We start from the raw sequence: 13670 nt of genomic DNA on the forward strand, positions 1-13670 counted from the left end.
TCTGAGCTGAAAACTTTAGAATGGGGAATATCGAGATTAATGCTTGATCTCCTCTTTTTCTTAATATCCAGATTAAATAATGATTGTTCTCCCCTTGTTATTAATCTCCAGATTAATTTACGTATCGGGATTAAGGATATCCCATTCTAAAGTTTTTGCAGCTTTGAACAATAAGGCCTTTTTGTTAATTCTATTTGTTCTAGAGTGCTTCAGTTGTGTATTGTCGGTTGTGGGATTTTCCATTCTCTTCTTCTGTTTGTTCCGTTCAATTATAATATTATTCAGTATCCTGATACAACAGTACATATAGGAAACTAACAAAACAAGAACTTTAATACACTGAGACCCACAGGTTCCTCTACCGCTTTAGAAAATGTAAATTCAAATAGAATCAGTCTGAAGCAGACTCAAGGAGTGTAGCATATAATGGAGAAAGGATCGACCCGGCACAACCTATCATATGAGTTATATACATAAATGCTTTGCAGACGGTACTTAATTTGAAAAAGAGTTTTAATTTAATTTTTAACGGTGTTTTTTTTACTGTGCCATATCAAATAAAACGATTTTTTTTCTGTGATAAAAAATATGTTTGTATTGCCAATATTTTTGTATCACAAAAAATTTGTTCGTTTGACTACATTAAGCCTACTTTTTTATTATTATTGTCCATTTCCGTTTAACAACCAAAAAAATTCAATTTAAACTTTGGTAGTGGCATACAATAAACTGAACTTCACTAACATTTCAGTCTCAAATGTTAAGAAAATTGAATATAAATTAAACTTAATCTTTTGTTTCATAACATTCATTCATGTAGCAGGATAACCAGAAAACTCTAGATAACGACATTTTAGACTCAAGCAGACCCTTATATGTAGCAGGATAACCATAAAACTCTAGCATAGATAACGACATTTTAGACTCAAGCAGACCCTTACATGTAGCAGGATAACCAGAAAACTCTGGCATTGATAACGACATTTTAGACTCATTCAGACCCTTATATGTAGCAGGATAACCAGAAAACTCTGGCATAGATAACGACATTTTAGACTCAAGCACACCCTTATATGTAGCAGGATAACCAGAAAACTCTGGCATAGATAACGACATTTTAGACTCAAGCAGACCCTTATATGTAACTGAAAAAGTGATTTAATAAGTTACTAATTAATTTTTTTGCTTTTTAACGACATGGAATTCACTGTGATGTTGTCTTTCTGTTTTCTGGTTCTCATTGTAGGAATATTCAAATGTACATCGGTTGTGCTTTAACTGATAGACTAAAGTAAAGGTTTTAGAATGAACAAGAGACAATAAAAGATTGCGCAGTGATGTTTTAAAGCTGTTCCACAGAATTTTTTTATCCCTCTGTAGGTGTTTTTTCTCTAATTTCGTTATTTTAAAGCAAAGCTTTGATTAAGAGTTTCTGGCATTGCTCTAGCAAATAGAGCTCTCTCTTAATCTACAAGATTTTGAAGAAAAATTCAGTGTTTAACACTTTTAAAGAAAAAATCTAAATTTTGTTATAGAGGGGTCAGAACTACAACTGAAATGGACTGACTGTCAGTCAACTGATATAATTCCAAGTCTTAGGAATAAAACTAAAACTCAGCTTAGCCTAACAAATTGCACCTCTACATGTACAAAGGTAAATTTGTAAATGAATAAAGAAGACATCAGAAATCGGCTCAAATCATAATTTTCTGATCCCAATATCTATAAAACCTGATGGTTTAAACTTTAGATTTTTAAAACTCTGTCCATTAGATCCTTCAGAATTTTACAGTTTGAATTATCATAGGGTTGCGATGATTAGAAAAATTGCGGTTTGCAGGATATAAATTAATGGTAGAGACTAAGCAAAATCTTAGGTCATCTTTGACATATGATGGTTAAGCTTGTACATGTTCATGAACATTTACTAGGTTGATGTGTGTTCTCTATTATCTCCGTACTGTACAGAGCCTCTGGATAAACCAGGATCAATGTTACTAACCTCCTTCATCCCTACTATTCTTCATACCCAGAGAAATGAAGCAAACTTTACTCTTGGATTTAAAATGGATCCGTGCCAATTTGGTCTTCAATCTCAGGAAGGTTTCAGTTTGACATTATTCAAATTTGTTTTTATTAGCACATTTTTACATAATTTATAAGGAAAAAAACATATGTATTTTCTTTTGCTGTTGTTGCTGAAAGGAACTGTGCGCGAATGTAGTTTTAACAGTTCAAAACAGTGAGTCCCTTTTTTTAGAAAAACCACTTTTGAATTAAAAATAATCAATTTTGAAAAGCATAAGCATGATCTCTTAATCAGTAAAATCTCTTAGGGGTACTGTTGTAAATCGTATATGCCACTCCATAAAACGAGAAGCACTTGAATTATGTTTACGATCTCGTTATGTAAAGAATCAATCAGTAAATGGGAAATTTAATGGAAAAATAGCATATATATAATTATTTTTGTTGAAACCTTTATTTATTAGTTTTTTAATCTTCCTGAAAACTGTGCGATCGATTGTATTGCTGAAACAAATATTGTAAGGTAGTTTTTAACAGACATTTCTAATATTTTTTTTGGTAACAATTAAAGCCTTATTTTTGTCTAGGATCAAATACTTTTTAAAGTCAATTGTAGTCGAGTTTAATGTCACTAGCTGTGATCCAAAGTTATAGTTTATTTTATTATTTTATTCGTTATTTTGTTGTCTCATTTCTTAAATTATTTTTTCACAAAACTTTCTTTTGGAGTTTATTTGATCAATTAAACTTTATCCGTTTAAAGTATAATACAATTCAAAATAAACTTCAGGGAAAACCAATTTTTCTATCTATCGATTTTAAGAACGTTAAATAAAACCTTCAACATTTCACAATTGTATTCTATTAAAGTTTGCTAGATTAAACTTTGCAATTTTTCAATAAAAAAGAAGAAAAAACTAATCTTGCACACGATTGTTTTAGCATGTTCGTTTTTTGATTCATTTAGGATCGTTTGGGATTTTTTGTGGTCTGTGTCTTGCTATTTTAACTCTGGTCAACTTGTTGCATAGTGTAAGAAAATCAAGGGTTTCTGATAACATTTTTCAACTTTGTAAAATTTCTTAAATTTTGTGGAACATTTCAACAAGCCCTCAAAACAGAATCCAAAAGAAAAAACTCATTGCACATCACTAATCTTGTGTACTATACCATCTGTCTCAAGGAAAGTTATGAAATTACCGGCACGACTTTGTGACTTTTGCAGCTCATTTGTAAGCAAGCAATAAAATGTAGAATTTCAAAATATTCTTGCATTACTCTATTACTGTTCTAAAAGAGCGTATTTTAATAAAAAACAAGACATTCTTTATTTCTTAGTTACTGTGAAATAGTCGAGGGTGAGGGTCGAATGACAACCAATGCTATATATTTCCTACTAAGAATGTTGGCCACTATGTGTCTTGCAAGCTGTTTTATCATGCTAGATGCTCAAACTATTCAGGTAAGCAGAGGTTAGCCCTATTGCATACGTTTTGATTAATCTTATAAAGTCCTGAATCTATGTATAGCCTGTGAAAAGGCCTAAGAGTAAAGGTAATGGGTGGCACTGCATATTCATAGTCCAATTTTTTAAGGCCAGCTCATTCAAGAAAAAAAATACCACTGCAAGGGAGTTTTTTAAAAAGTCCCTAAAAAATGTCGGTAAAATGTAAAAATTTACTCCTTCTTTGTATTATACTCCTTAGTTCTACACTCCTTAGTTCTACACTCTCCTTAGTTATACCCTCCTAGTTTTACACTCCTTAGTTATTCTCTCCTTTGTTCTACTCTCCTTATTTCTACCTTCCGAAGTTTTACACTCCTTAGTTCTTCTCTCCTTAGTTCTGCTCGCCTTAGTTCACATCTTCTTACTTCTACTTTCACTGTAAAAATTACTTGTAGATGTGTAGGGTAGAAGAAGACGCCGGAAAAACAGGTTTTTAAATAAAAAATAAAAATATTTTGAAAGGAGTAAATTATTCAAAATCCAACGAAAACTTTAGGCCAAATAGTCGTATTGATACTTGGTTTCAATGCTTATTATTTATTGTAGGTGCCTATGGTAGACAAATCATGTACAAGACCCTGGCACAAGCGATAATATCACCTTTGGTAAGCTTTAGTTTGTAAAAGTAAACATTTAAATAACAATTCTGTATTAAAAATAACATTATGATGAAATGATCAATAATAATAATAACAATAATGAAAATAAGAGTGATCTACAAAATTTGATAATAATATATAAAAAATATTGATTATAATTTTAATCTTGATAAAAACATTAAAAAAAAAATAATAATGATACAAATAATAATATAAGTGATAATATGAAGGTTAACAAATAAAAGAATAAAAAAATAATAATGATAAAAATCATACTAAAAGTGATAATATGAAGGTTAACAAAATAAAAACAAAACAAAAAATAATACTAAAAATGGTAATATGAAGGTTGGTATTCTGATGGACAAAATCACTGAGTTAACAGGATCAACAAACTACATTGCACCATTTGTGATTTGTGATATCTTACTAGTTGGAACCATTATATGTACATGCTTTATAGGCAAGGTTAGATCCTTTCTTATATATATAACTCTTTGTCAAATCGTAGTCCAAGATTGAACCTTAGATTTTTTAAATGTTTTATTTAATATCACGGGCAATTTCGCTAGTTAAATAATAATTAAATAATAGTTTAAAATGTTTGCAGGATATTGGACTGCCTAAGGACTCTGACACCATGAAAGGAGTAAAGTTAATATTCGCCAACCCTTGCTGTGTAATATTCCTATTTATGATATTGGCCTGTGGAACCATGTACGGATTTGTAGAAACATTCCTTTTCGTATATTTAAAGGTATTTTTAAATGTTTGAAATCTTAACACACAGGTTGATCCAGAAAACTGTAAGAAAATAGTCGTCTGTGTCTGTGTTTGAGAAATGCTGCTCATGGGGTGTGTAATATGTAATTGTTACCCCTGACTACAGGGTTACCAAGAAAGGATAAGATTGTAAAGAAGTTCCAATACTCTTTAAATATGACGTTTCAAGATCGAATTAAGTATTCTGAAATATCTTCCTTTGTGGGTAATTATAAAATCCTACACAACGTATCTATACTTATAAGAAATTAAGACAACGAAAATTCCATTGTTTCCAATTTTAAAAATGAATTACTTAAATTATTTAACCAAAGGCAAAAAATTGGCTACATATTCGAAAAAGTTTAAACGTGAAGCACATATTGTAATACCCTGCTTTGATTTCTTGTACAGTGAGAACCAGAAAAATATGGAAAAGGAAACCGACATTATATCAATACATGAGAATAATTAATGTTACAACGAAGCAAATTGTTTTACCAGACTTGATGTGTCTCGTGCTTATTGGACTTTATATGATTCTGAAAGTCGTTTATCTATTTCACTGTAATTTTCAGGAAGATTTGAATGCTCCGATTTATCTGCTTGGATTAACAATAACTGCTGGAGCCCTTGTATCTATACCATTCCTTTACTATTCCCATTTTATTGTGGACAAATGTGGAATGGTTAATATTATCATTGTGGCATTGCTCATGTATGGAGTTAGGTAAGTCAAGGTACAGGGTGTCCCAATAAACATTAAACTTTAAAGACAACTAAAAAATCTTTTTGAGTTTTAAAGCTATTTCAGGAAAAATCGTGCATAAAAAAAGTTGCAGGACTTGTAAGCTTTTCGTAGGGTGACCATAACATCATCGCATTATGGAAATCTATTTCATTAGATATTGCTATCAAGGATCAAAGACAATTTTTCAGTTATCTATCAACTTAATTTGAAACTTTTTCGGAAACACTGTACTAAAGTAATTGCTTAGATATTAGAGATATATAGAAAGTATCAATTTTAAATTGAAATAAATATAATTACCTCCTTCAAATACTTCTAATATAGAATTCAGCAAAAAGTTGTGATTTCTTTAGGTTCCTGATTTCTAATTTATATTTCTTGAATTTCTGAATTCTGTCTTCTTTTCTTTGAATAAATAATGTTACTTCATCTTTGTTGTAAAATAAATACAAGTTTTTAATTTTCATCAATCAATCAAATAATCACTTTATAAATTATGAACATTTTACTCTTAAAGGGAGTAAGCTCAATTATAAGTGACCCTCTTTTTAAAGATGGCAATGTCCGATTCACAATGGTACCCATAAAAGCTTTATTTGATAAAGCATGAATTAAATATGAATATTTATGATTTTGAAAATTGATTATTTTCAGTTCTGATTTCTCTACAAAAGTGCCTACACAACTTAACACCTAAAAACCTGAAAAACAGCAATATCTTCCACATTATTTATCAGATAAAGGTTACCGTGGTGAATCGTACATTGCCATCTTTGCATGAAAGGTCACTTAAAATATCGCTTACAGTCCCTTTAACACTTATGTCTTAATTTAAAAATATATAATTCAGGTATGTTGGTTATTCCTATATAACCTGTGCTTGGTACGCTTTTCCATTTGAAACATTAGAAGTTTTCACCCTCTACCTTCTTAGAGTTAGTCAAGCTAAATATATCAAGGTAAGCTAGTGTTCTACCTTCTTAGAGTTAGTCAAGCTAAATATATCAAGGTAAGCTAGTTTTCTACTTTCTTAGAGTTAGTCAAGCTAAATATATCAAGGTAAGCTAGTTTTCTACCTTCTTAGAGTTAGTCAAGCTAAATATATCAAGGTAAGCTAGTTTTCTACTTTCTTAGAGTTAGTCAAGCTAAATATATCAAGGTAAGCTAGTTTTCTACCTTCTTAGAGTTAGTCAAGCTAAATATATCAAGATAAATTAGTTTTCTGCCTTCTTAGAGTCAGTCAAGCTAAATATGTCAAGGTAAACTAGTTTTCTACTTTCTTAGAGTCATTCAAGCTAAATATATCAAGGTAAGCTAGTTTTCTACCTTCTTAGAGTTAAACGATCCAAAAACTAACGTTTTAAAACGATTCTTTTGGAATCCGTTTCAAGATTTTTCCATATTTTAGGATGCCCAATTGCAAAGTTTATAAAACCTGAACAGTTTAGAATTTTTCAAGTTTTGTTAAAAGTTTTGAAAAAGCGATCTGAAACGATTAAGAATTCAACACATTAAGGTTTATGCTCCTCCTGGAACCCTGGCTACTATGACAGGATTGTCTGGTGGAGCACATTTTGGGTTTGGGAAGGGTATAGGAGGACTTTTTGGAGGTATTCTCAAGGATCAGCTCAAGAGTACTGCACTAGCTTTCAGGTAATCTATGTAGTATGTATGAATGTACACAATGAGAACAAGGAAAATCTGGAATACAAAGACGACTTTTATCATAAAGTTACAATCTTAAATTGTCCAATTTGAAGATGAGACATAGCAATTGTGCAGAGTGCTCATACCATGTGCATGACTTTATAATTGATTTTTAAAGCACTTGGTTGAACCAGGGGGGGGGGCTGGAACTTAGCTACCTGGCTGTGTGTATTAGCCTGAGTGTATAATTAAGACAGTTTACTGATATAGGATATTTAGAGATTATGGGCTATTCATACAGTACAAACATCAAATATGCAGTACGCTTTTGAAGTATAAGTTGGGGAGGTTTTGTATCTTAAATTTTACATAGTTTTCACAGAACCTTTAGTGAAAATGAAATATTGTCAGAGTCGGCTTAATGTGAGGGGGGAAAGGGGGACACCAACCCCCCAGAAAATTAAGGGGAATTACCCTTCCCTGGAAAACTGAGTCCTGTCCTTCTCCCCTCGAAAATGAGTTGCGAAAGTAGATAGAGCAGGCAACTTGTAGCCATTTAATTTAGATTTTAAGAAATGATTCAAAGTTTTGCTTGCCACTTGATTACTCAAAATGAATATTTTTATAAAAATTTAAATCTTGGTATTACATAATCTCCCGTCCACCCCCCAGCTGGTCATGATTTTGACACAAAAGGGACCAAATTCCCTTCAAAATTTCCAAGGGGGAAGAATTTTTTTACCCGTATCACTTTCTGTCCCCTCCCTTCCTTCCAGTTCAGTATTTTGCTTGCATTTTAGTGTTAAAGCTGTATTCTACTATTTGGATCACCCTGTAATTGTCCTATGGTCTGAAAAATTACTGTCAAGAAAAATGAATTAGAATTAATGTTAATCAGGTTACCGTTCTTCGATTGACATTCCACTTTTATAAATAGAAGACCAATCATGAACATACGTGACAAATACCCCCAAGTACTGTAACATACAGACTGACCTTTGAAACTGGAGTACACGGCCTGAACAATTAGTAAAGGATTAGCACATCATCATTCTATATACTATAACCTCGTTGGGTTAAACTCATTTGAATATTAATAATTTAAGTCCGTGTTCGTTAAGAAAATATGAAATATATGTAAAAATATTGGGTAAAAATCATTTTCCAAAAACTTTTATTTGAAATCATTCAATCAGATGACTTTACATAAATTATAATTAAAATGTTTAGGTTATGCCAAGATTAACGCTGTATACCGCTTTAATAAGCATTCAAAAGTAAAGGCATTGGCCTTTGGTTTTACATAAAAAAACTCATTTATACTGTTTTGTAGCCCTGGACATATATAAAGGTGTAATTGGCAAAATACTCCTCAATGTTTGCGTGAAAGCGAGCACATCTTGCCTCGCAGTGATATATCTCTAGCAATTTTAAATACTCAAAAAAAGGCAGACCACATTTTGGAAATAGTTTGCGATTATCGTTTCATCAATAATAATTGTAAAATTAGATTGTAAAGTCGTCTGATTAATTGTAAATTAATTCCGGGTCTTTATAATTAGGACTGTTCATTATTTATTTATTCAGGATTTTTGGAATTGTAGCATTTGGATTTGGAACTGCTTATGCAATCTTTCATGGACTCATTGGAAGAAAGATAGATGCTCGAGTTAAGGTCAAAATCCATTTTTAATCGTGTTTTTTTCCGACTTCCTTAGTTTTATTTAGAAGAGTTATATGGATTAAAAATAATTTTTTTATGTACATTTTTACAAAAGTTTTTGAACAGATGAATCTTCTAGTGAACCCCGACCTTGTTTCTATTTTACATTTAAGGCTTTTATTAAAATAATTGATCTTAGGTGGAAATGGACAAAGCCGCAGATTTGGCAAAAGCAATTCCTCTTCTGGAGAAAGAAAAAAGAAAAGAATCAATTTTTATCGAATCATAGAAATATATATTTTTTATATTTTTTTTTTCTTGTATTGATTAAAAATATATGTTTTTAATCTTAAACATGTTTTTCTTTAAAAAGTTCTCGTCCTCCTGCGACACGTTTTGTTAAAGGAACGAAAAAAGAATAATTAGATAAGAAAAAAATGGCATGGTCAAGGGGTTTTCAAAAATGTATAATTTTTCATTTTTTGGACAAATTTTTTTTTGCAAACATTTTTACTATATAACTGGATTTTGCGATAAAAAATTCAATTTTTGCAAATTTGCAAATTTTTTTGAAGATTCTAAAAGTATAGCACAAGAGCTTTCAAATGATGTATCATTTGTCATATTTGGACATCAAACATGGGATTTAGAGGGGGGGGTCAAATTGACCCCCCCCCCCTGGTTTTCAAGTACCCCAGCAGGGATAGGGTTAAGTGTATTGTCGGAGCAATTTTCCCACACTATGTATATTATTTCCCATTTTGTATTTTTTACTATTTAAATTTTTTCTGTGAAAAGTTTTATATCAACGTGTTTTAACATTGCTGTTTTTTTAGATAACCCAAGTTTTGATTAATCATTTATCAAACTTCAAATCTATCATATATAATAAACTTTTTCAAATTCTAGATTCATAAGTCGTCCGATGTTATCATTGAACCCTGATTATACAGGGTGTCCCATATTAAACATGATAGTACGTTGGTGAATAGTTTTGAATTTGTCTTCTTCCATATACTCTATTAGATATTAAAGGCTTTTTGTAGTTCATTTTGTTAAAAAAATCTTTTGCTAAAATATATTTTACTTTTGAAATCAATTTTACTATAATATGACTCACATATAATATTTTTATTATTCTCTTTGGTAACAAACCTATTAACAAATTATAGAAGAAAACATTCTAATCTATTAGTCAGCTGTCATGTTTCGTGGGACACCCTGAATGGAATAACTCCGAGTAAACCTAATTTTGTTCACCAAGGGTTTAAACTAGCTTTTCAGACATTGGTCAGATAGATTATTTGAGAGAGACAGAAAGGAATTGAGTCTCTTCCACAAGCTCAAACTTTCTTATCCCAATATCTTTGCAACCTGATGGTGTAAACATTGACATTTCAAACAATTAGATTATTTGATCCAACAGAATTCAAAGCTTGAAATATCTAAGGTATACTACATTGGGTTCAAAGATATAGGGATTAGAAAATCAGAGTTTGTGGCAAAAACTCAATTTCTTTATTGTAATTAACTGCATGGTGAAGTCATATACATATATATACATGAAAGTAAAAATCTCTCTTTGCTTTGAATTTTAATGGGGGCACCAAGGAAATGTTCTTAGTTTGGTTGTATACTCGGTTGGTTTATAGAAAAAGATTAGTTTAACCAAATTAAGACAAAGCCGGGTTCCCTGCTAGATTTATATAAAATTGAAAGCTCAAAATTTCTGACTTTTCTTTCTAACACATGCTCATCACTGGGCTTTTACACTTATTGCCTGAGTCCTCAGACATATTGCCTAAATGCCTTAATTTAACTATACCAAACTAAATCTATTGAATTTCAACATTGTATAGCTCTCTGGAAAAAAAACAAATTGAACAATTTTTGCAAAGAAATTTTGAACAGATTTTTGCACAGACGTCTGTACAGGGAATTGGCACACATTTTCAATTTTTCTTGAATTCACATTGAGGTTTTAAAAAGTTTAAAAATGTTTTTGCAGATAACATTTAGTTGAAAATTGAAAAAATATTTCTTGAATAAATAAGATTTTAAGAACTAGGTGGAAGCGGGGGTAGATGGAAAAAGAAAATTTTTTTTTTTGAATAAATGTTGATATTTAGATTTTAAAAAGCCGGTGGTAGTGAGGGAAGTGTATGGAGGAGCACTAGAAATGATGTTAGGTAAATTCCCAAAGGCCTTTTCTCAAGGGCATTTTCCCAAGTGGCAGCGCTCGGCCCCCTAGCCCATCCTAGCCGCAGCGCTCGGCCCCATTGCAGCCTGCGGCGCCTCAGAAGGTCCAGCCTAACCTTTTGAAAGTTGCCGCTTGGTTAATCGCCAATTTGGGAACTTGCCACTTGGGATACTGTCACTTGGGAGGTCGCCCCTGGGAAAATACCTTTGGGAAAGTACCTTTGGGAAACACCCTAGAAATGACGCTTACAGTCCCTTTAAAAGATACACTCTATGCCTATTATTGTCATGTTAGTAAGACACCCTTTTTATCTATACAAATAAAAAAAACCTGCACTGTAATGAATTGATGGCGTATTTTCTATATGATTTGAAAAAACGATATATTTTTTAACAACATTTAAAATCATTTGTCATCGGAGTTTCTGTAGTTTTATGAAAGGGTTTATTTTAATGTTTCCTGCCGTTTATTCAACAAATTTTAACACTCTTTTTTTATGATAAACACCTGTGCTTTTACAACAACTAGTGATAAGCATTGATACAAAAACACAGATTATTTTTCTAAAAACAAATTTGTTGAAGAAAAAAGAAAAAGTATGAAGGAAATGATTTTTTGCCGCAAACTCAGATTTTCATAATTACACATTTATTCTCAGTCTTTATATTAAATAGACATTTTCAAAATCCAGTTAAACCGCAATTGTAAGGTGCTGTTGACACAATTTTATGTGACTTTTATTATATTGCATCATACCCCACTAAACACATAAGAAGAATGTCAAATTTATGCGATAATAGCGATGAAACCATGTGTGATATCGATGCTCCTCTAGTTTTGATTTTACGGATAAATATAAGAGAAGCAAATTTATTTGTTTACACAAATTTAGAAACACGTTTGTTCTTCTCAGTAGCTCTTTAACAGGATAAAATATTATTCAAAACATGAAGGATTTGAATTAAGGCAAATAGCATTAGTTTGAAGTGGCTTGTACATTTCACAACGATATATTTAAACATTTGTCTATTCAAAGATGAATGATATATCCTTTTTTCTAGCTGACAACTTATTATTCTTAAGAGCAGCTTTTCTGCTTAAGCATATTGTAGATTTATGCTGCAGAGTCGAGGAGGTAAATCGTCAAAATTTTTCAATTTTTTAAACAGAAAATCGACGAAGTCCGAATTTCTGATTGTCACAATCACGCTCACATTAATTCAGATTTATGTTTAAAAACATACCTATTAAAACCACGACTGAAGTCCTTAAAAAAATGCATTTTTCCTGTTTCCAGCCCTATATCTAGTATCGACTTATGCTGTTATATGCTTTGATCTCATCTGAGCTGAAAACTTTAGAATGGTGGATATTGGGATTACTGCTTAATCCACTCTTTTTCTTAATCTCGAGATTAAATATTGCTTGTTCTCCTCTCATTTTTAATCTCCAGATTAATTATCCGATCGGAATTAAGGATATCCCATTCAAAAGTTTTCAGCTCTGATTATATATATTTGAATATAGATTGAATGTTAAAAACTAGTGTTAAATCGACTATTTTTCCAAGAATTTTTTTCATATTTAAGTCTCCATGAACATACCCTGTGGTTATGTGAAACAGCCAAAAAATAAATTGGACCCAATTTGTTAATTCGTTTTTGATCTTCATGGGATACAGATCCCAGAGAGACAAACCTATAATATAAAGCTATATAAATATATATATAAATTTATGCTATTATATGTTGATTTTATATTTGAATACAGATTGAATTCTAAAAACTGCAGGTTAGAGTTTCCGGTGTTAATAGATGAACTTACATTCAGTTCAGTTTACTGTAGTTTATATAGTTTAATGTAGTTTATATAGTGTACTGTATAGTAGTTTATATAGTTTAATGTAGTTTATATAGTTTAATGTAGTTTATATAGTTTATTGTAGGTTATATAGTTTACTGTAGTTTATATAGTTTAATGTAGTTTATATAGTTTACTGTAGTTTATATAATTAATATAGTTTATATAGTTTACTGTAGTTTATATAGTTAATATAGTTTATATAGTTTACTGTAGATTATATAGCTTACTGTAGTTTATATAGTTTAATGTAGTTTATATAGTTTAATGTAGGTTATATAGTTTACTGTAGTTTATATAGTTTAATGTAGTTTATGTAGGTTAAATAATTAACTATAGTTATATAGTTTACTGAAGTTTATATAGTTTACTGTAGGTTAAATAATTAACTATAGTGTATATAGTTGCTATAATTTATATAGTTTATACAGTTTAATGTAGTGTATATAGTTTGGTAGCTTTCAATGAAGAACTTAGTATTAAAAAAGTGATTGTTGAACACAAAGCTAAACCCTTGTATTGTACATTATTTTTTGATACACAAAAACATGGAAGTCAATTGAAGACGGTATTTTATGTGGATTAAACCTTTATTTATAATTCTTTATTAGCAAAAAAACCGAATATATTAAATTTAAACTTTAAGACTAAAT

General features: G+C 30.7%; 1 protein-coding gene across 1 annotated transcript; it reads left to right on the plus strand.

Annotated features, from left to right (window-relative positions):
- Positions 1 to 178: 178 nt before the first annotated feature.
- On the plus strand, positions 179 to 9269 carry LOC111708084 (major facilitator superfamily domain-containing protein 6). Its single transcript, XM_023481345.1, has 14 exons — positions 179 to 310; positions 1536 to 1654; positions 1932 to 2099; positions 2493 to 2551; positions 3367 to 3490; positions 3931 to 3964; positions 4082 to 4140; positions 4483 to 4602; positions 4745 to 4891; positions 5475 to 5626; positions 6498 to 6606; positions 7164 to 7300; positions 8882 to 8969; positions 9157 to 9269. Exons 3-14 carry the CDS (start codon positions 1992 to 1994, stop codon positions 9244 to 9246), a joined length of 1227 nt encoding a protein of 408 aa, XP_023337113.1. The 5' UTR covers positions 179 to 310; positions 1536 to 1654; positions 1932 to 1991; the 3' UTR covers positions 9247 to 9269.
- The last annotated feature ends 4401 nt before the right edge of the window (positions 9270 to 13670 follow it).

Source organism: Eurytemora carolleeae, unplaced genomic scaffold (assembly GCF_000591075.1).
Source record: "Eurytemora carolleeae unplaced genomic scaffold, Eaff_2.0 scaffold838, whole genome shotgun sequence".
Classification (NCBI taxonomy): domain Eukaryota; kingdom Metazoa; phylum Arthropoda; class Copepoda; order Calanoida; family Temoridae; genus Eurytemora; species Eurytemora carolleeae.

Coding starts and splice junctions, on each gene's coding strand:
- LOC111708084 (XM_023481345.1), top strand. CDS start 1,992: ATGTTACTAACCTCCTTCATCCCTACTATTCTTCATACCCAGAGAAAT. Junction 2,552..3,366: donor GCTGAAACAAATATTGTAAG/GTAGTTTTTAAC, acceptor TTTATTTCTTAG/TTACTGTGAAATAGTCGAGG. Junction 4,141..4,482: donor AAGCGATAATATCACCTTTG/GTAAGCTTTAGT, acceptor GGTAATATGAAG/GTTGGTATTCTGATGGACAA.